Source organism: Scyliorhinus canicula, chromosome 9, assembly GCF_902713615.1.
Source record: "Scyliorhinus canicula chromosome 9, sScyCan1.1, whole genome shotgun sequence".
Classification (NCBI taxonomy): Eukaryota; Metazoa; Chordata; class Chondrichthyes; order Carcharhiniformes; family Scyliorhinidae; genus Scyliorhinus; species Scyliorhinus canicula.
The window spans coordinates 46,498,378-46,520,785 of NC_052154.1; the positions used below are offsets into that span (position 1 = coordinate 46,498,378).

The following is a 22,408-nucleotide window of genomic DNA, read 5'->3' on the forward strand; positions in this document are numbered from 1 at the left end:
CAGAGTTATTTCCTCCCATCAGTAAACCCACAGAATGGGTACCAATTATGGCGACAAGTCATTAAGTCAAAAACATATGACCATTTATAATTTTTCAATTAAATTGAACGATTTAAAAAAAAATTAAAGTACCCAATTCTTTTTTTTCAATTAAGGGGCAATTTAGCGTGGCCAATCCACCTACCCTGCACATCTTTGGGTTGTGGGGGTGAGACCCACGTAGACAGGGGGAGAATGTGCAAACTCCACACGGACAGTGACCCAGGGCCGGGATCGAACCCATATCCTGGGAGTCGTGGGGCAGCAGTGCTAACTACTACGCCACCTATGCCGCACCTAAACTGAATGAATTAAGTTGTCTTACCACCTAGAATCAATAGATTGCTACAAAATTCACAAATCCCAATTTTCACTTTGTCCACCTTGCCAGATGGGTCCTGGCAAGGTGGACAAAGAATTAAATGAATTGATGATTTTCACCATTCTGTTTGGCTGTGGTGGCATTGAATGACATTCTATATTGTGTCACACCAGGGTAATATTGAAAGTGTATGCATGAAATCTTCGAGGAGTAGAGTTAATTGTAGTTGTCATTTTGATTTGTAGAATCATAGAATGGTTACAGTACAGAGGAGGCCATTCAACCCATTATGTCACTGCAAGAGCAACTCAGCTCGACACACTTCCCTAACTTATTCTCCATTGCCTCTTCAGATAATTGCCTTGCCTTGTGAAAACCCGCTTCACCACACTTTCAGGCAGTGAATTCCAGATACTGACTACTCGCTGTGTAAAATATTTTTTCCTCACGTTGCCTTTGGTTCTTTCGCCATTTGCCTTAAATCTGCATGCACCAAAGATGTGTCCGGCATAGGACACTGGGAGAATTGGCCATGTTTAAGGACAAGCAAGCTGCAGTTTAAATAAATATTGCGGAGCAAGCCTCAGCCTAGACTTTACAATACACAGGAAAAAGGTCATCTCCAAGCTATCCCAGGAACAGTAGAACTATCCTGTCAATCACACTTGTTTACCAGACACAGTGACACATAAACTACTTATTTGGAAGGGCCTACCTGCTCCCAACATGTGCAGGCATAGCCACTGAGTGCACACTCCGAAATTGATGTGGCAGCCTCTGATTGGACTTGATCGATCAGGGTGATCGAGCCCTGATCAATTGATTGGCAATGACCTAGAGATTACCCAAAAAGGGTGTGAAATCCAAGCTGGTTAAAAGGTGCTGCACCACCTTAGAAACTCTCTGCAGCAGCACGCAACAACAATGAAACAACGGTGGTCTTCACCGGGCACCATGAAGAAGACCATCATGCCACCAAACAGAAGACCAGAGTCAGAGCATCAGATCAGGCAAGGACCGAACATTGAAATCGAATACAGTTAAAGGCCTCTATCTGTCTGGGTACTTGCTAGTCACACTAAAGTTAAGATAAGGTCTAGTATGAACTTTAGTGTTCTGTAAAATAACTTGTGTTGGATGGTGTGATTGATTAACTGTAACATTATGAGAGTGTGAATAAATACTATTTGAAAGAAGTCCCGAAGGATGTGCTGTTAGGTGAATTGGACATTCTGAATTCTCCCTCTGTGTACCTAAACAGGCGCCAAAATGTGGTGACTAGGGCTTTTTCACAGTAACTTCATTGCAGTGTTAATGTAAGCCTACTTGTTACAATAAAGATTATTAAAAATAAAATAAAAAATTACCAAAGCCGGTTCGCAATTATTTGTCCACAGCATAAAGACACACTGTGGTAGCAATAATTAGCGAACTCAGGTGGGATATCGACAAGAAGTAACTATGTTGGTCTGATATCAAATCCCACAAAACCTAATATTCCTGGAGATTTAGCCTGAGCCTGAATTAAGATGGCAGATGCCCTACGTGACGGTCAGGATTTCAAGTAAATCGAAGGGAGTAGAAGGTCTCTATCGAAGGATTATTTAAAAATCAGAACCCACAGGTGTTTACTCCGTATTGGACAAATTACTGTTTTTTCGCCGGGAAAGTGTGTCCTAATTGCATGTGTGACTAATGAGGGGGATAGGGTAAACTCTGCAAGTTTGCATTTAAACTCGGAGGGATTAGGACTGGAACATAGCCCAAAGCCGCACCCGCAGTCCAATCCACTCCCTACCTCTTGTCCTTGAGAATGGCAGGAAAGAGTTCAGAGGTAGAGAATTGTCCCATTTGGGAAGAGAAAATCAGAGATAATATAAAGAAGAAAGGGTGGCCCCTATGGGCAGAATTTAGTTCAAATACCAAGACAGGTCCCAGAGCCTTAGGACAGAAGTACTGGGACAATTTGACGAAGGATCTAGGAAAGCGTGCAGCCAAATATGAGAAGGCGATGGCCATATTGAGCTGCTTAGCGCAGGTAGTAGGAGCCAAACAGGTTTTAAACACTGTTCGCGAAGAATTAGAAAAAGCAAAGCAGTTACATGGGAGAAGGAGGAAGAAATTATAAAACTAAAGGAAGAGAAGGAAGAGATTAAAAAGTTGAAAGAAAAAAACATGAAGACATGAAAAAACTGGAGGAGGAAAAGGAGAAAGAAATAAAGAAGCTTAAAGAGGAAAGGGAGGAAGAGATTAGGAAATTAATGGAGGGACAGGAGGAGGAGATAAGGAGATTAAAAGGACAGCAGCAGGAGAAAATAGAGCAAATAAAGGCTGACAAGGATAGAGAAATAGCTGAATTAACATGGGCAAATCGGGCTGGTTTAATACATCTGGGAATAGATCCAATGCGGGAACGCCTACCAAGACATCCAGCACGCTGTCTTGGTCAGAGATGAAGCCGAGCACACGGTGACAGTTACAAACCAAGCGCACCAATCTGCAGGCAGCATTAAAAGCACTCCATCAGGCCTGTAAAGAGCAGAGACAAGCAACCACTGATACACCCCAGGCCAACTGTGATTGCTGCTAAAAATAAAAGAGGCCGCCCTGACTTGCCGGCCAGTTAAAATAAGGTTCTTTCCGACCACTCCAAGCCTCGTGGACTCTTAAAAAAAAAACGGGGGGGGGGGGGGGGGGGAATGCATAGTTTAAATACATTTACATATAGAGAAATTAAATATTAGACAAGGATAAAAACAGAAATTATGCTGGATTTCCTCAGGACACCAATGGACGGCAAAGATGCAACCCGAAATCTATCTCATCGTATTCATCATCGGGATAAACACTCAGGACATCCCAAATAATATGACCTTTTTATACCCGGGATGCCTCTGGTTTGCGCCACCTGACGCGGGGGAATGTGAGGATGGTGTACTATGGATACTATGGATACACCCCACTAAAACCATAATGTTTGGGTGTAAAAATTAGCAGCTTATATACAAAAGCCAAATGGTAGTTCAGCTGAATGCTATGTGAATGTCACTGTGGCAGGGGATTAGAACATACAGTGCAGAAGGAGGCCATTCGGCCCATCGAGTCTGCACCGACCCACTTACACCCTCACTTCCACCCTGTCCCCGTAACCCAATAACCTCTCCTAACCTTTTTGGTCACAAAGGGCAATTTATCATGCCCAATCCACCTAACCTGCACGTCTTTGGACTGTGGGAGGAAACCGGAGCACCCGGAGGAAACCCATGCAGACATGGAGAGAACGTGCAGACTCCGCACAGACAGTGACCCAGCGAGGAATCGAACCTGGGATCCTGGCGCCGTGAAGCCAGGATTGGTGGGGATTTTCAAACAATGAGTGTTCCGAAATTGGATGACTGGCTAACAGTGCAGTAAAAGGATTAGAACTCGGGCAAAAGTGTCCCCGGACACTAATAGAAGGGAATATTGCCCTCTCTGGGATCAGGACAGGGCTGAAGCCAACCCCAAAATCACCCCACTCCATTTGTTCTGGAGCCACCCCCGGACCACAAAACGGATTAGTACTAAAACACAGAGGGAAAATCCTGTATGACAACATTCCCCACAAATTGGTTCCTGTGGTGGTGGATATAGCTGGGACACTGCCAAAGTGGTGCTCTCCCCAGCTCAAGAGACTGTACCTCCACTTGACTTGCTGACTGTTAGGATGGAAGGTAGGAATGGACGAAAGGCAGGAAAGAGTCAAGAGAGGGTTAGTAAATGACGCAGCCACAGCTTATGGAGCAGAAGTAGCAACTATCAACTCCCTTTATTTGGCCAATCTGAAAAACAAACTTAGACCCCGACCGGTTAAACAGGCACTAAATTCCATTAATGAGAACAGCCAGCAAGATGTTGAAGGGGAACTGACTGGGAACACAGCCAGCAACCACATGGTCACTGTATTATATAATGCGAAGAAGTGGAAATGTTCTGGTGCGATACAGAAGCATTAGATCTGTTTAATGTAGAGAGTCAGTGGAACATGCTTCAAGAGCATACATGAGCAGTGGCAAATAGTTATAAAGGGAAGACGATGCTTGCCTTAATATTTGTGGTGAGTGAATTGACCATGGAACAGAAGTGTAAGCTCTTGGAGAGCATTTTCTGTTGCCAGGTGACTAAAAAGAAAGATGTACTCTCTGAAATTGATTTACAAATTTCTGAAGTGCTCAACAGACGAACTTGCCTTGACTGAGAAAGCCATAGAAAGACAGTGCTTATTCAGCACTCTGAGTTCATTGAGAAGATTAAACACAATTTTAACGTAGAACATGATAACTAAAATCAATTCTAAAACTCACCTCAAAACATACCATTCTGACTAAGTTCCTGAAACAGAAACCATTAATTGTCCCAAGATTACTATTTCCAATAGAAATTATCTGTTCACCATGAGGTCACATTCAATAAGTGTTATCAACTGGAAATGTAAAAGCAAGAAATTCACTCCAGCCCTTTCAGATTGCAGAATGTTTGTGCCATTGATGTTATGCACTGACTCTTTGTGAATGCTGTACTCAATCTCTACGTATCTTCATCATGTTGCTTGCAATAATTCTCAAATGACAAACCAAGGAGCCTTTAATGTCACATAATATCCCTTACAGACCATGGTCAAAACTGGAATACAAATTCTATCTTAAGAAGCTTGTCCTTCTGTGGAGACAAAGGCAGCAAAAACACCAGCCCCAGTATCAGTAAACAAATGCAGATCAGACCTACCACAATTTCAAATAAGAAAAAGATTACCGAGAAGCTGATGAGGCAAACACCTCCTGAATTTTAAAGTGTATTTAATAAAATGCGACTTGTAGCAAGTCAATAATTGTGGGATGATTCTAAAAGGTTTGCAAGAAAATTGTATGTTTTCAAATCGCTCATGGTTCTAATGTTTGATTGGAAAGAAATTTCAATATAAAAATGCTGGTAGGATTCTATAAAGAGGTGAACTGCACAGCACTGTGTTCTGGGATAGTTATCGACCGTCCAACTATTAGAAAATGTTATCCATAACTGCTTTTAAATACAACCACTTTCCTGTCCCTGCTGAAGCCACATTTCTAAGAAAGTGAAACTCTCAGCAGCAAAATATCTACTAACTGAGCTGGACAAAATGTTGTAATACTGAGTATAAGAATATGCACATATGAATATGCCTTACATGTATTAAAGCCCAAATGAGCAGGTGTATGGGGACCCTTTAAACTGGATTAGAATATTTAATTAGCAAAGCTTCCTTTATAAATTATTCAGATCTGAGGTGCAAGTACTCAAGAATGATTCCACTTGAACAGATTGAAACGTGCGGTTGTAGTCTCTTAAACACTGTAAAACAGTAATGAATACAGGCATTTTTTTTTCTAAATCTGGAAAGGACAATGAATCTGTTCACTTCTTTTGAAAATTTCATGTTGGCTGTTTGGTAATTAACATTTATTTACATTTTAGGATTAGAAACATTATGGAACACAAGGAGCCATTCCGCCCATCAAGTCCATGCCAGCTCCCTGCGAAGCAGTTCAATCAAGTCCATTCCTCCATTATATCCCTGCAGCTCTGGAAATTATTTCTCTCTAGCGTCCATCCAATTTCCTTTTGAAGTCATTCATTGTCTTCACTCCAACCTTGTCGGAGCAGATGCGGGTGTCATGCCCAGTGAAAGGCATGTCATATTCATAACTTTAAACATGGAGTATACTCAAGTGGAAGCTTCTGGAACTGCCTTTATTTATTTTAAAATATGGACATTGATGAACTATTAAGATGGGCTGCCAAGGGGATCAGGTGTCCATTACTCCAACCCAGGCTATCAAGCTTTTGGAAAGTTCTGAATTGAATCATTCTGGGTGGGGGTCTACTTCTTTAAAGGTCACGTCTAGATTGTAATTCTTTGTCAATTTTCGAAGCCTGCACCAAACACAGCGTCAGTGAACTTCTAGACTTTATCTCCAAGTTTGCATTTAACAAAGGAAAGCTTGGGAGACTAGTTATCCACAAACCAAGTGTGGAAGGCTGATGCTAGGGTCATACTTAAAAGTACCAGTAAAGTAATAGAGTCACAGAGGTTTACAGCATGAAAACAGGCCCTTCGGCCCAATTTGTCCATGCCGCCTTTACCACTAAGCTACTCCCAATTGCCCGCATTTTGGCCCATATCCCTCTATACCCAGCTTTTTTTGTTTGGTAACTCTCCCCAACTCCCTACCATTAACTGAGTAGGTCCTGCTCTGATACAATCTACCAAAATGCATCACCTCACATTTATGTAAATTAAACAGCAGCTGCCGTTCATCGACCCACTGGCCCAATTGATCAAGATCCCGTTGCAATCCTAAATAGCCTTCTTCACTGTCCAATATGCCACCAATCTTGGTGGCATCTGCAAACTTTCTAATCAAGCTTCCTAAATTCTCATCCAAATCATTACTATAAATAACAAATAGCAGTGGATGCAGCACTGGTCCCTGAGGAACACCGCTGGCCACAGGCCTCCAGTTTGAAAAGAAACCTCTGCAACCACCCTTTGTCTTCTGTCGTCAAGCCAATTTTGCATCCAATTGGCTACCTCACCCTGGATCCCAGTACCTGCAGACTCAGAAGTACAGTGCTGTTTCCCATGCTAACATGATCTTCTCCATTGTCCGGCGACTTGAGAAGTGAAGGGAGCCAGATATAACCCTTCACCTTACTTTTGTAGATCTCACTATAGCATTCACATTAGCAGGGTAGGACTCAACAAGATTTGGGGGAAGATTGGTGGCCCACCAAAGGTCCTCACCTTTGTTCCAGCTGTGACCCTTGCAGCTAATGAATGGCCACTTAAGGGCTACTTCCTGTCTGCCATTCATTTTGAGCCTAGCTTCAGTTGGGAAAAGAGGGTTACCTCCCTCATTGGTACCTTTCCTGATAGGGTGCTCTCCCCCAGTGCTCCCTCCTTCCTTGGCCTCTCTGTTAAGATGCCCACCCACCTCTCTCCCACCCACTGTACTACTGTACTCCCCTCCACCCCCACCCCCCAAACTCCCATGGTGGGAAATCTTACCAAATATCACATTCTGCCCAGGGATTGTCTCTCCCTTGCCTCTAACTTCTTCTCCCTGACTATAAGTGTCATGGAAAATGGTGTCATATCTCTGCCCTTGACCACACTAAATAACACCCCACTGGAAGTGGTTTGCAAAGTCTGTTGCCTTGGGTCTATTGCCAGGTCAATGTACCTTTAAGAAATGGGTGTTTATCAAATAGCTGCAGTGATGTCAGCACGTGGGTGGAGCTGGGCTCTGCTTTGCTTTTTACTTTTGTTTTGTGCTGAAAGCTGGTTTTGGCTCTGTGTTTAGTTTTGCTTTCAGTTGGAGAGCTGCATGTTAAACAAGCAGATGTGTGTATTGATCTTTCTCTCTCCAAGCTAAAGAGTGTCTTCAGCTCATTGATGATTTCAAAGTAATACCTGTTTCTGTAGAAAATTTAAACCTGCTGTCTTTGTTAAAAAGTGTTTTGGGCTTATGGATGTTGTTAGGAAAGTTACAAAGGGTTACCTAGAGAATATTGTATTTAGGAAAGTATCAGTGTTTGTAGTTGATAAGATATTTACTGTGTGTGTATAAAGTGTTAACTGAATTCATAGATTAAACGTTGATTTGTTTTAAAAATACTTTTAGATCTCTGTTGCATCACACCTGTAAAGTGGACCCTTGTGCTCCCCATAACCAAAATCTATTAAACGTTGTGGGTCAGGTGAACTCCATGATATACTTTGGAGTTTTCTAAACCTGGTCCATAACACTATGGTCATCATCCGATGCAGAATTCATGAGACGTGTAGGGAAAGCAGCTACCACCTTTGGCTGACTCACAAAATGTGCATGGAAATGAAATGAAAATGAAAATCGCTTATTGTCACAAGTAGGCTTCAAATGAAATGAAAAAATGAAATGAAAATCACTTATTGTCACAAGTAGGCTTCAAATAAAGTTACTGTGAAAAGCCCCTAGTCGCCACATTCTGGCGCCTGTTCGGGGAGGCTGTTACGGGAATCGAACCGTGCTGCTGGCCTGCCTTGGTTTACTTTCAACACCAGCGATTTAGCCCTGTGCTAAACCAGCCCCAATAACATCAGGAATAGCCAGCCCCAATAACATCAGGAATATCAGGCTGATTCTTCAGACCAATATGCTGCGTTATGAAAGCTGTGTTCTGCGCACCTTGTACATGATGCTGCAGCTATCTAGAAAGGAAATGCAACAACATTCATCTTTGTATTTGTGCCACACTCTGGGCATATCATGGAATGTGGAAATTCTCTCTGAAGTACATTGGTGCTTACCAAGCAAAGACAACTTGGCTGGCGTGGACATGGTTTCATATGGTCCACATACCCAAGGATTTTCTAAGCAGCGAGGTAGATAGAGATAGCCAGAGTCAGACGACCAGTAGGATGTTTAAAGTCCTGCATACCTGACATGAAACCCCTAAACAGTGATTCCTGCAGCTGGTAGGCACCAGGTGAGGACATGGCCTGTGCGCTGGCGAGCACCAACATGAACATCAGTGGGAACAAAGGCTTGACAACAGGCACCAATACTGAAAAAAGCTCACAACCTGATAACCATTGCATATGTGACACTTGTGGCAGAACCTGCTTCCCGAATTAGTCTCTTCAGCCATCAGCACAGTGCCCGGTATGAAGCATGGTTCTGATTTGCTGTGTTGTCCATGGTTGAAGAGGGTTGGCGCGGAGGCTGCAAATGGCTTTATTTTAAAATGTCTGGAATCATTTGCGTTCTTTATTAATTGAAAACTGGAAGTAATGTATTGCCTTCTGTTTGAAAGAAGACCGCGGGGAGTCGAGACGAGACTTTTGGTTTAATTGCCCGGGTAACAGCCTTTACTAGTTTACTAGGAGAAAAAAACCGCTTCATTTTTAATTACATAAGGGAGATTCCAACCCAATTTTGTCGCAACTCTCCTATTTACTATGATAGGATTTCCTAAAATTGGAGTAAAACTCTTTTTCTTTAATTTAAACATGCATTAAAGAACCGCTTCTGGCGAAGTGAGAGTCGCGTCAGCTGTCACTTATTGAGGATATTTCAACTGATCTAATTGGCTTTTTCATTCTTCAACTTAAGCAATTGAAAATCCATATGCCGGAATGGAGAAGATGTCATTAACAAGAGGTCAAACTCCTCCTCATGTCACACACAGCAGCTGCCCTGCTCCTGTTAGACTTCCTCACAGAGAGGGTCATGGTGATCTGAGCGCCGGAGACCAGTCCAGGGAGATCTCACCCATTCTAACCTCCTATGGTACCATGTCCTTCTGGCAGCATACAGCTAATTGCCAGCGAATAGTTTTGCGCGGATGGTTAGTAATACATGTGCGAGTAGCTATCCTGATCTCTGGTAGCCTCCAAGACGCAGTTATTAAACAACCTAAATATATTGTCCTGCTGCCCTTTCTCAATCTGATGGGATGGACTTGCGGAAGCGGTGACCCATTAACAGAAACGCCTGTAAGACGGAAGGTCGAAACAAACTGGGCTCGAATGCTGTTAGAGTGGCGATAAATCTCAGGCTGCTCCAGCCAGTACATTCCATTATCTTACTGATACAAAGATGGGCTGTACAATCTACACTTACAAATGTACTTTGGTAGCTGGTAGACAAAATCTTGTTAGCTTTTACGAGTTAATACCGAAGATTTCAAGGCCATCCGGTACAACCAACTGAACTGGTCGCGGTCAAAGAAAAAAATGCAAACGCACCTTGTGCCTTCTGTATAGAGGCGATTCCTCCAGTGAGAACAATGATCGACCAGACTGTAAGATAAAAGCAGGTTTCAGTGTCTGAGGATTGGGGTAACATTGGCGCGGGTATCTTAACAACAATTGGGTAGAATTCTACAGAGATTAGGAATTTACAGCAAAAAACTAACATTTTGTCTCTGGAAAATCACTAAAATATATGTGCATACATGTAGACAACACGAGAAGATATTCCCAAATAACTGATCTTACTCGTGGGGGAAATCAAACCTACAAGATTTGTTTTTTTTTAGCTGTAGGATGAAGTCCATTTTCACACCCCGTGATCAAGCAGGTTTATTGAGGATTTTGTTTAGGGGATTCGCTCCTCAGGAGTCTGTCATCAGGAATATTTTCTGCATTCTCCCCTGAGGGGGTGGAGACATTAACCTCGGGGCACTTCTATAATATTTCCCGAAACAGACTGCACGCATTATACAGTTTGGGAAGCTGTGCGATTTTAACGAGCGATGGCACATCTGCCGGGGACGGTAGTTTCCGCAGTGAGTTCCTTTCAGGCGTTTTAGGGTTCGGGTTGGGTCAGGAATGACCCCCCCCCCCCCCCCCCCCCTTGCAATGCGTCCCGGTTAAAAATTCCAGAAATGCCCCTACTCCCAACTTCTTGGACGAAGAGATTGGGATGATCGGGGGGAAATCAAGTGCGGGGACAGCTTGGATTTTCAAAACAATGGGATTGAGAGAGGAATCTCTCCCAATTTGGCGGCGTTTTCGGAACACAGCCTCATGAAGCTTTCTGGTGTAGCTGGGTGTTTGCACTCTAGTTACACCGCATGTTAAATTGTGTAAAGAAGCCCAAACCTTTGCAATTTGGCGGTAAATGCTGGTTCGTTTTTACCTGAACCGCTATCTCAAATCTGATTTGAAAGGATTGCGACTCCCCCCCCCCCCCCAAAAAAACCATCAAGTGTTTAAATTTAGTGAGTAGAATTGATAAGATTCCTTTACACCCACCCCGAGTTAACCGAGTGGAGCAGAGCCAGGCTTAGCCTTAATGACAGCAAAAAACAGAAATTCAAGCAGCTTCAACTATCTTACTCCACACCTGGCTCCTGAATCCCCTCATACCAATTATATCAAAATAACATTTCCTATTGTTGCACAGTTGTGCTTGGGCCAATTTCTGCGAGTTAAGCCACATTGTTGAAAATGTATTGAGTGCTCAATGCATCATTATTGAGTGACAAACACCAGAAATAACACCATGTGTGGAGATTATTGAGAGAAAGTTACATTTTTCAAAATAAATTAGGCATATTGCTCCTCGAGAGAGTGAACCGACATAACCTCAGTGAAGGGGAAGAGGGGATCATGTATTATGGACACACTTCCTTGGAAATGGGCGTAGTGGAAACTCCTTGGTCCTTCTCACATTCACTCATATGCATCAAAAGTTTTCTCCTGTTCCGGTGCCGAGAGAGCATCGACAGCGTGAGGGCCAAGACCCAGATCCCAGTCTGATCCTGGTACAGATTTCCCGGCTGTGCGGGCGGGAGAAAGCTGGGGAATAGAGAAATCTCGTTCCCTTCAGACATTTTCCGATTTCATGTGGCAGACCGAGCCAATGCACACATGCACTCAGCAAGCAAAGATGGACTGCCTTGCACAAGCGAATCCCAAATGCTGGCCTCATTGTGATTGAAATCGGGAGGCGGAATTTTATGTTGTTGTTGGGAGGATTCAGGATACCTTTTCTGGGATCAACCTGATATTTTCCAGTTTCGATACAAGACTCTTGCATAATTCCGGGTCAGTCTCATTCGCCATTTGGAACAAGCCTGTTTTACTGTTAGTGGATACAGTCCCAAGTAGTGGCGAATCGGCACGTTCTGGTTGTAAATCAGAAGGACTGACACTTCCAATCAATTACCCACACTGTAGAATGGTCTACAACGGCCAATTAAATTAGTATGAAAATACATGGGTTTGCACCATTCCCACTCGTGGATGAGAAATAACACCATCGTTTCTGTTTGGCGTTTCCACAATTTATTCAGCATTTTAATTCGAACTGGTAAATGAGATTGCAGCGATGGGATGGTCTCGATGAATGAACTCTGAATGAACTCCAACCTCTTCCAGCTTTTCCCACATCCTGCTGTTCGAAACTAGCAGTTCAGAACAAAACATAAAATGACTGTAGGTGTAAGAATGTTAGATCAGGAGGTAATTTCAGCGTCTGTCCCGCTCATTAAATACTAATTAAGTTGCCGGCTGAGAGAGTTGGTCTTGCAATGGGCTGGATTAAATATCTACTCAAGACAAAACCTTTAAGAATTTGTAAAATGAAGAAAAGATTGGAGCGGGATCTCCAGGTGGGACGGCACAGGGGGAATGGAGTGCTGAAAGTTGTGGTCATCGAAAGGTGCTGGGGTAGGAGGAACTCGCAGCTCCACGTGGAGCTGTTACTTCAGCACCTTGCACTCCATTCCAAACACCGGGGAAGGGTCACCCAGCACAGGCCCCTCTGGAATCCGTCAACCAGGAAGTAGTGGAAGATTTAATTCCCATCTCCCGGCCAACAGGTATGAGCGGCCGCGGTTCCACTCTATGATACACAGGGACCCCCGAGGCCGGGTCCCAGCTCCGGCAGCTCTACAATCAGACCCATTGGGACTGAGACTTGCTCCGGGCAAGTCTTTCACCTTCTCTGCTACTGTGTGTGAGGCAGGTCCGCCTGCTGTGTTTGTGCAAACTTTTAGTGGTTTAATATGGATTGGAACACAACAATGAAACAGCGATAACATGATTCTGTACAGGATGGACTTCAGATCCTTCCAAATACCTGGCCATTGTAAAACATAACACAAACAGAGATTTCTTTGGGGGGAGGGGTGGCAGACTGTAGGGAAGGGAAATACAAAATTTCTGTATTGTACAGAGAATGAACAAGACCAACAATGTACACAATTTTTTATAATTCCTGAAAATACCAATAAAAAGATTTTTTTAAAAACGATGGGAATTTTACCAGTCTTCGTTTAAAATATTATTTTAGCCCGCTGGGAAAAAAACTAATTTTGTCATGAAACCAAAAGCTTTTAAAATAAAAAGAGGGTTTTATAAAAACAATTATTTTTGGACAATAGGATTTGATGATTTACAAAGCACAAGACCGTCCTGTAGATGGCGACGTTATTTTATCTTTTATTGCAACTCACCTTTGAACATGAAGAAAAACCGTCTTTCCAGCACCATTATTTCCGTTTGGAAGGTGTAAATTCTTCGGAGCTTCTCTTCTGATGGGTCTGCAAAGCTGACCGTTTACAGGCAGAGACAGAGACAGACTGAGGCAGAGCACTTCCCAGGGCTTGTCAAGTGAAACAAAGAATCCAGCGAATGAGCCTTGCAGTCGGCAGCTTTCCCCCCGGATACCTACCTACATTCACAGATCAGGTCCTCAATCCCATTCTCCGATATTCTAATTCTGTCCAAAACACCAGCCATGCCTTCACCCTACACCGCTTCTGGGATGACAAACTTTCCGCCTTGGGTCAATTCCATCCTTTAGTCAGGTCTATCCCTTGGGTATTTCCTCCACAAAGAACCCTCCAAGAATGTTCCCGGGCGGCAGATCTTTCCAAAAACCGACCTTTCAATTGATAAACCGAGAATGGAAAGTAGCAGAGTTTGGAAGCTGCCTCAAGCCTGCCAAAGCGGCCGGGAAGGGTCTGTAGCCCCTCCGAGGGGTAGCTGCAGGCACTCCAGCTCCCAGCTGGGTGAACTCCTGCTACACAGTAGAGCGAATGAATGAAGCTCACTTCCAGCTCGCCGTGGTGTGTGTGCTTCAATGAGCAGCTTGTACGCATGCACCCACTCCACACAAGACAGCGAGCTGCAGCCTGCTGCTTCCAATTCCACACACACAACGCCAGTGGCCACAGGCTGCTCAGTAATGAAGCCCTTTTTTAAAAAAAGACTAAGTTTTCCATGACTTAAAGAGATTAGTGTACACCACACCCGTTGTAAACATCATTCGGTCGCTATCGCAGAACATGTCAACGAAAGAGAATTTTAAATACACCCTTTTTGTCCCCCCCCCCCCCCCCCCCCCATTGGGTTGGGTCTCTAAGTAACTGTTCTCATACACAGCACAAAATAGTACTGTTATGGCTTGAAAGACGCAAGCTGCCACCCTATCTTTGATCGTTAAACGTTTGGGATTGTGGCGACAAATACAACAAAACCTCTTCAGTCTTTCAGCATGTTAGGGGGTTGGGACAATGCGCTGCTATTGACAGCAATGTCTCCCACTCGGAATTAGTCAGTTATGTGGAAATCCAGCAGACCAGACTTGTTTCCAATCCCTCGGACCTCTCCATCTTTATTTGTAGTTTTATTGTATCTGGCATTCAGTCTAAACAAACAGAAGCCGCCTCCTGCATCAAGGATGTATAAGATGACATGTCCATCCGTTCAGTGAGAAACCATTGGGTAAAAAAAGATGACTGGTCAAAGGGATCGCAAAGTCGATGAAGAATGGATTAATCGCAAGCACCAGGGAAAGTATCCTTTACAAGACAAATACATTGAACCTGCTCAGCACTCTGTGATATAAGTTTTGATGCATGACAGGGCGACGAACACAATATCCAGCGCCAACCTCTATGTATATGGCTTCTTTAATGCAGTGAAACGATCCAACTGGCTTTACTGGAGCAGGTCCTTAGAGAACCGGCTGTTTTTTGACCAGTTATTCACCTCCCCCCTGACTCCTCAACAACACGTTAAGAGTCAGAAGTGTAATGGGACACACTCCACTTACTTGGATGATTGCAGCTGGAACCAAACTCAATACGTTCCACATCATTCAGGACGAAACCGCCTACTTGATTGGCACCCCGACCACCACCTTCAACAGCTTCGCTCTCCATCACTGGTTCACTATGGCTGCACTGTGCACCATCTACTAGATGCACTGCAACACATTACCAAATCTTCATCGACCTCCACCACCTCAGAGGAAAAGGGCAGCAGCCATGTGGGACCACATTGTCGCTACATTCGCCTCCAAGCCATACCATTCTGGCTTGGAAATATATCACTATACCTTCCTTGCTATTGGGTCAAAATCCTGGATCTTCCTCCCTAACAGCACTGTTGAAGTAACTTCACAACGTGAACTGCAGAAATTTAAGAAGATGGCTCACAACTACCATCTCAAGGATGATTGGATTTGGACAATAAATGATGGCCCTCATCCTGTGAATGAATAAACAGAAAATGATGTCAAGTCACATAGATATCAGAATAGACGAATGAGGTATGTGATGGGCAGCACGGTAGCCTTGTGGATAGCACACAATTGCTTCACAGCTCCAGGGTCCTAGGTTCGATTCTGCACATCCTCCCCGTGTGGGCGTGGGTTTCCTCCGGGTGCTCCGGTTTCCTCCCACAGTCCAAAGATGTGCAGGTTAGGTGGACTGGCCATGATAAATTGCCCTTGGTGTCCAAAGTTGCCCTTAGTGTTGGGTGGGGTTACTGGGTTATGGGGATAAGGTGGAGGTGTTGACCTTGGGTAGGGTGCTTTTTCCAAGAGCCGGTGCAGACTCAATGGGCCGAATGGCCTCCTTCTGCACTGCAAATTTTAAGATACCTATGATATCTATGATGATAAGGAATGTGTTAAAGGAGGCGAGAGACAGCGGCAAAGAGGTTTAAATTTCAGAGATTAGCACGGTTTCCTCTGGTGGGACAAGAGAAATCAGGGATGCACACGAGGTTAGAATTGGAAGAACACAGTTTTCTATAAAGGTTATAGGGCTAGGAGATACAGAGATAGGGAGGGGTGAGGCAACAGGCGGATTTGAACACATGGATGATAATTTTCAATTTAAGTTGTTGCTGGAACCAGCAGCAATGGACCTCAGCAAGAATGAGGTGATGGATGAATGGGACTTGGTTTAAATTAGGATCTGGGTAAACTTTGAATGAACTGAAGTTTACAGAGAGCAGAAGATCAGACAGGGAAGCATTGTAATAATTGAGTCCAGAGATTAAAAGAAAAGCATGGATAGAGGTTTCAGCAGAAGATGGGCTGTAGTTGGGGTGGAGGCGAGCAATCCTTGTTGCTGGGTCAAATGTCAAAGTTGTGAACAGTCTGGTTCTGCCTCCCCAGTTGCCAAGACAGAAGGCAATGGCTTTGGTCTTCCCAATTTACAAGTCACCAAACATATTGCTGAACTTGCAGAATTAGTTAAATTATTCAAACACTATAACTGGCTACTTAAGGGCCTGAATAGGCCTATTGGTGCCTGATGACTACCCTTCCCACTGAATAATTTTAGACAGGTTTGAGGCAGTTGGGGTGGCACCACGGCACAGTGGTTAGCACTGCTGTCTACGACATTGAGGACCCAGGTTCGATCCCGGCCACGGGACAATGGCTGTGTGGAGTTTGGACATTCTCCCCGTGTTTGCGTGGGGTTAAGTGGATTGGTCACACTAAATTGATCCTTAATTGGAAAAAAAAATTGGATACTCTAAATTTATGAAAAAAAGGTCGGAGGCAACGGGCGAGGCTGCAGGAAGACCACCCGCTGGATTTTACATTCGCTGTCTTCAAATTTGCTGGTGTAAAGTTCAGCCCAAGAAGTTATAAGGTTAATCTTAAAGCTTATGCAGAGCTCCCCCTCACACAAAAACCTACATGTTGCCAAACTATCTAATTCTACGGATATTAAAACATTACTAAAGTTTTTAAAAATTGCATAATTGGAAGCAATTTAAAAAAAAGTTTTGGACCAAAGGCAGATTTGCAACTACAAGACTCAGATTCTGGGTAATCCATACCCAAATTACACTTTAACATTGATACAATCTCAAACTGGTTGACACAAAACTGTGTAGTAAATTTGACCCATTTGAAATGTTCTCATTTCCTATTGTACTTACTGTTAAGTCTTGCTATCTGTGCAAGGTAAAAATAAAAGTTTCTGGTGTTATAAAATCGCTCAATTATGTGCTGCAGAACTAAAATTTGATACCTTTCATGTTCTTTGGGTAGCAATAAAAAGAAACTCTACCCACAGGCCTTCGAAGCAGCTAAGATCGCTTAAAATTTTAGATAACTCATTCAAATGAACTTCAATTCCAATATCTAATCTGCATGAAACAAAGCTTTCTCTTCCTTTACTTGACAGAGGAGGACAGAGGTGGGAACGGATAGTAGTAACTCATTGAGCAGGTTCAATTTACGAATATGTGACAGAGAAATTCCTCTTCTAAGCAAAAAGTGGAGTAACAAAATAAATATATAGTCAACTTTCAGTAAAATTATCTCAAGGAAGAATCTATCCCCTTTGCATGTTTTGGCCATTGGAGTATATTTTCAAAGGAAGTGTTAAGACACCCTAAAGCCTAACAGATGTTTATCAGTCAAATCATTCTATTATCTGTGTACTGCTAAAAGTGAGATTACTGGCACTCCAGCTACATGTTTAAGTTATGCACCTGCCTCTATCACAAACTAATTTGCACTGTAGGGATTTAAATACTAGAACTCCACAGACATTTAGTCTCATAACTGGATGCCAGTCTAAGTGCTGTCTCACAGCTAAAACAATGAAATCATACAGCCGTACGAAAAGCAGAATTTGAAACAGACTATTTGTTTTAAATCATTAAAAGTTTAATACACCACAGCATGATTCATTTTGACCTACCGGAAATATTAACTATATTCTTTCACAGAGACCACTTATTTTAATAAACTTTTCAAGGTTGATGAGCCACATTAATAACATCAGAAAAAAAATCACCATGCTTAGAGAATATACATTTGAAAACACGTGCAGTAACACAATGAAATACATAATTTATCTTTCAATGATTCTTAACACCCCAAAATATACAACTCTAGTTATTTGCAACCACTATCCAGAAACCATAAATTAGATTTTAAAAAAGAAATCCAGGAAGCATTTAGATTATGTACAATTCAACATCAAACATTCATCTTTTTCCACGAGTAATATTTTAGATCAACAGTTAGCATTTGTCTCTTAGAAACCATTGCATTTCACATGGCATCAAAATGAAACCTGTGTGCTTCTTGGCGCTTCTCCCGGTCATCTGCTTTCTGAAATGCAAGTTAAAAAAAAGTAATTAGGCATAAATATACCTTTGTATTTAGTGAGCAATATGCCATGAGCAGAACTTTCTGGCCCAAATTACTCTTTTTAAAATAAAATATATATTTTGAATTTTCTCTGTAAATATTTACCCAGGTGGGAAAGTTGCTTTTAACCAAATACCATTTAGTCAGTCAAGAATAATAATAATATTCTGTTCATAGGAAAGGAGGAGGATTTCTCAGTTTTTTGGTGAGGTCTCTATCATCCATATTAAGTTAAACAAAGATCTACATTTACATTGTTCCCTTTACATTGTATTTCTAATTTAAAATAAGTCCAAGCTAATTCACTTAATACTTTATTCTTTCACAGTCACTACACAATGGTGGAGTGGTATTGTCATTGGACTAGCAATCCAGAGACTCAGGATAATACTCCGAGGACCTGGGTTTAAAACCCAGCTGGTTCACTAATGCCACTTAGGGAAGGAAATCTGTAGCCCTTATCTGAGACCAGTGACCTACATGTGATTCTGGACCTTATGAAATGTGGTTCTCAATTCAAGGCACTTAGGAATGGGTAATAAATGCTGGGACAGACAGCTATGCCCATAACTCATGAACAAATAAAAAAAACCTTACTTTGTGTTCAAAGTTAGAGTCGTCAGTATAATGCATAATGCACTTCCAAGTCAGACACAGTTGAGAGCAACTTTAACATAACAATAGACTTGTGTAGATCTTTCCATTTCCAATATTTTGTGATTGTAACCTAAAATTGCTAACCTAATACCACTCAACCGAATAACAAGTATTTTAGCAGTATTACTTCACATCTATCAGTAACTGGGTGTTCAAATTAATTTTATATAAACCAATTAAAGTTGTCAGAGAAAATCTTTATCCCAGTCTTACACTGTGCTAAGTTCAAATCCAGGTTTGAGGGATGAAAAGGAAACCTAGTACATTCTACATCATGCTGCTGAAGCTGTAGATTTGCTGAAAGCTTTGTGTTCAGTATAAGTTTGTAATGCTGTAAGAAATGGTACGATGCCCACAAAGACCTAATGCACTCAATGATACAGCTGTGGAATTGCTCTTCGAAGAACTGGACCAAAGAAATAATGGCATGTTCGACACTGAAGTGCATCCTTTCCACAAGAGTACCACCCAGTCTGGGCAAGCGGAGATGATTCAAAGGGGAAGCAGATGAGAAGACATTTGCCAGCCGTACAAATTTCCCAAAGTAAAACTACCCTGCATTTCCATTTACAAAGTGGGTGGGCAAAGTATGCATTGCACAAAAAGGTTCTAATTGAATCTGTCACATCTTGACTGAGACCACACGCAAAGTCCTCAGACAACCCTACAGTGCTTCCTAGCTTTGCACAAATCTGCCCAAGTTTGTAGGCCCAACTTCAAACTCAAGGTATTAATGCATTTACATCTGTAAAGGTAAATCAACAAAGCAAACTTCCAATAAAATCTACCTGCACAGGTACTTGGTACCAGTCCAGTTATTTCTCAAACTTCCAATATCTCAAAACTATTGGTAACACAAACCAATAAACAACGGGTAGCAGATGGGAGGAAGGCTGAGGAACTTTCCTCTCTTAAATACTTCTGAGAAGGTCACAATGGAAAGCCTGGATCATGAAAATAAAACAAAAAAATTTAGAGTACCCAATTATTTTTTTCCAGAATTGGGCAATTTAATGAGGGGCAATTTCGCATGGCCAATTCACTTGCCCTGCACATTTTTTGGGTTGTGAGGGTGAAACCCATGCAGGCACGGGAAGAATGTGCAAATTCCATACAGACAGTGACCTGGGGTCGGGATTGAACCCGTGTCCTCGCTGCCGTGAGGCAGTATTGCTAATCAATACCCCACCATGCCGTCCTGGGACCATGAGAATATAGAGGGAGTGGGGCAGACTGAAATTAAAGGCCTCCTCTATTTTCAGCGATAGCACTATCCTTTCCCTGTTCTTTTTCTACCTACTCATTCATTGTTGCAGACATGTACTCAATCATAATACTATAACATGAGAGTATCATGAGAATAGTATTTTAACAGGAACTTTGCAGCTATTATCCCAAGATATACTCCTCATCGATCTTTATAAAAGTCTCTCAAGAACAACTAAGAATATATAACCTTGGAAGAAGCCATCCGACATCACTTATTGCTTAACCTGTCTAACAAAGCAGTGCAAATATGTTCATCCAATGGAATTTAGATTGTCAGTCCGAGGAGGAGACAGAAGCATGTGTTGGTGGTACTCAGGAGTATAATGGATTGCTGGAGGTTTGCATGTCTTGAACAAAGCAGAAATAAACAATGTACAGATAGATAAGGAAGCTCTAGGCATTACCTTCAGAATCAAACATTTTTATCAATTGCTATACGGAAGGAAATTTACTTTACTAACGGATCATCAATCAGTAACAGTGATACTTGGGCCACAAACTGTTATTCCATCTGTAGCAGGGAGCCAGATGCAGAGATGGGTATTGCTATTGTCAGCACTTACATACTCAATAAAATATCTCAATTAATGCTGATGTTCTCTCTAGATTATCTTTATCTAATGAGTCATCAATTAATATTTCGTGTGGTAATATTTTCTACGTCGAAGAAATTGATAACACTCCTGTAACTGCAGGACAAGCTAAATAATATACCAGAAATAATCCACCACTGTCAGAAGTTATCGACATGGTACTTCATGGCACGGATTCACAAATTATCTAAAGGAGAATGGAATCCAACACATCGATCCGCTTTTTATCATCCTGCCACAAATGGGCTGGCTGCGAGGTTTGTTCAGACAATTAAGCATTGATTGAAGGTAACTCGTGAACCTGAAGTTGAAGGCGATATCTGAAGACTCAAACTATCCTTACAGACTGGTTGTCTCCTCTGGGGAATGAGGGTCATTGTAAGGATGAAGGAGATAGCCAGAAGCTATTTTTGGTGGCTAGGGCTCGAGAGCGAAATCGAGAATGCGAGCATGTGTCTGACTTGTGCAAAGGTTCAAAACTTTCCGTCACTAGCATCATTACACCAATGGGAATGGCCAGAAAGGCCATGGCAAACAGTTCGCATAAATTTTGTCAGACCACGTGAAGGGCAAATGTTTTTAATTGTGGTAGGTGCGCACTCGAAATGGCCTGGAGTCGGCAGTATGAAGACGATGTCCTCAGAGAGAACAATAGAAAGACTGGGTAGGATTTTTGCAAGATTCGTATGTATTGAACAACTAGTTAATGACAATAAGCTACAGTTCATTTTGCACGGATTCACAAATTATCTAAAGGAGAATGGAATCCAACACATCGATCCGCTTTTTATCATCCTGCCACAAATGGGCTGGCTGCGAGGTTTGTTCAGACAATTAAGCATTGATTGAAGGTAACTCGTGAGCAAGGATCATTGTCTAAATGACGTACAGGAATACAATACATTCAACAACCCAAACTTCTCTGACATTATTCATGGTAAAACGTCAGTTAGGCACAGGGTTTGATTTGCTGAAGCTGTCGAAGACAAGAGAATTGGTTGAGAGCAAACATTAAAGTCAGGTTTCGTGATATGAGAACAGGTTAAATGCAGTGTTTTTCAGAAAGATTTGGAAGTATCGACAAGGAAATACACGATCTGTGAAAAGTGGATACCTGCCATTGTTTTAGCACAAGCATGTCGGTCTCCTGCACCGTTCAAACTTGGGATGATGCAGTGTGAAGGAGACAAACTGATCAACTTAAAAAAAATATTGAACATTTTCATAAATATGTAAATACAAAACAGATAAACTACTCCCTAACCCCCCATCCCTGTTTTTGACGGTGACCAGTTCTTTGAAATACATGATAAATGGCTGCACACCTGTGTAAAACGACCCAAATTAAACCTCTTAACATGTATTTAATTTTCTCAAGGTACAAAAGCTCCATGAGACCGCCAACCATTCCAAGGCTGACCTCCACTCCAACAGGACCTGCCTGTGGGCAATCAGCAAGGTGAAGGCTAAAACATCTGCCCCCGCACCGGTCTACAGCTGAGGCAGGTCCGACGCTCTGAAGATGGCCTCTAGGGGACCAGGCTCCA

The 22,408-nt window shown here is 42.4% G+C and overlaps 2 protein-coding genes across 3 annotated transcripts in view; both read right to left on the reverse strand.

Annotated features, from left to right (window-relative positions):
- LOC119971290 (neuropilin and tolloid-like protein 2) overlaps positions 1-14,054 on the reverse strand; it is a 64,997-nt gene extending 50,943 nt beyond the window's left edge. Inside the window, exons 1-2 of one of the 2 annotated variants that reach the window (XM_038806652.1) lie at positions 13,385-14,051; positions 10,167-10,220 (exon numbers count right to left, since the gene is read on the reverse strand). In XM_038806652.1, the coding sequence (XP_038662580.1) occupies positions 10,167-10,220; positions 13,385-13,421 (91 nt within the window). In that variant the 5' untranslated portion in view covers positions 13,422-14,051. Of the gene's footprint in view, positions 1-10,166; positions 10,221-13,384 lie in introns of both variants that reach the window. The other variant, XM_038806653.1, reaches the window with a different exon arrangement.
- Positions 14,055-17,831: 3,777 nt separating this feature from the next.
- itfg1 (integrin alpha FG-GAP repeat containing 1) overlaps positions 17,832-22,408 on the reverse strand; it is a 357,461-nt gene continuing 352,884 nt past the window's right edge. The window contains exon 18 of the mRNA XM_038806657.1: positions 17,832-18,303. Coding sequence (XP_038662585.1) covers positions 18,244-18,303 — 60 coding nt within the window. The 3' untranslated portion in view covers positions 17,832-18,243. The remainder of the gene's footprint in view (positions 18,304-22,408) is intronic.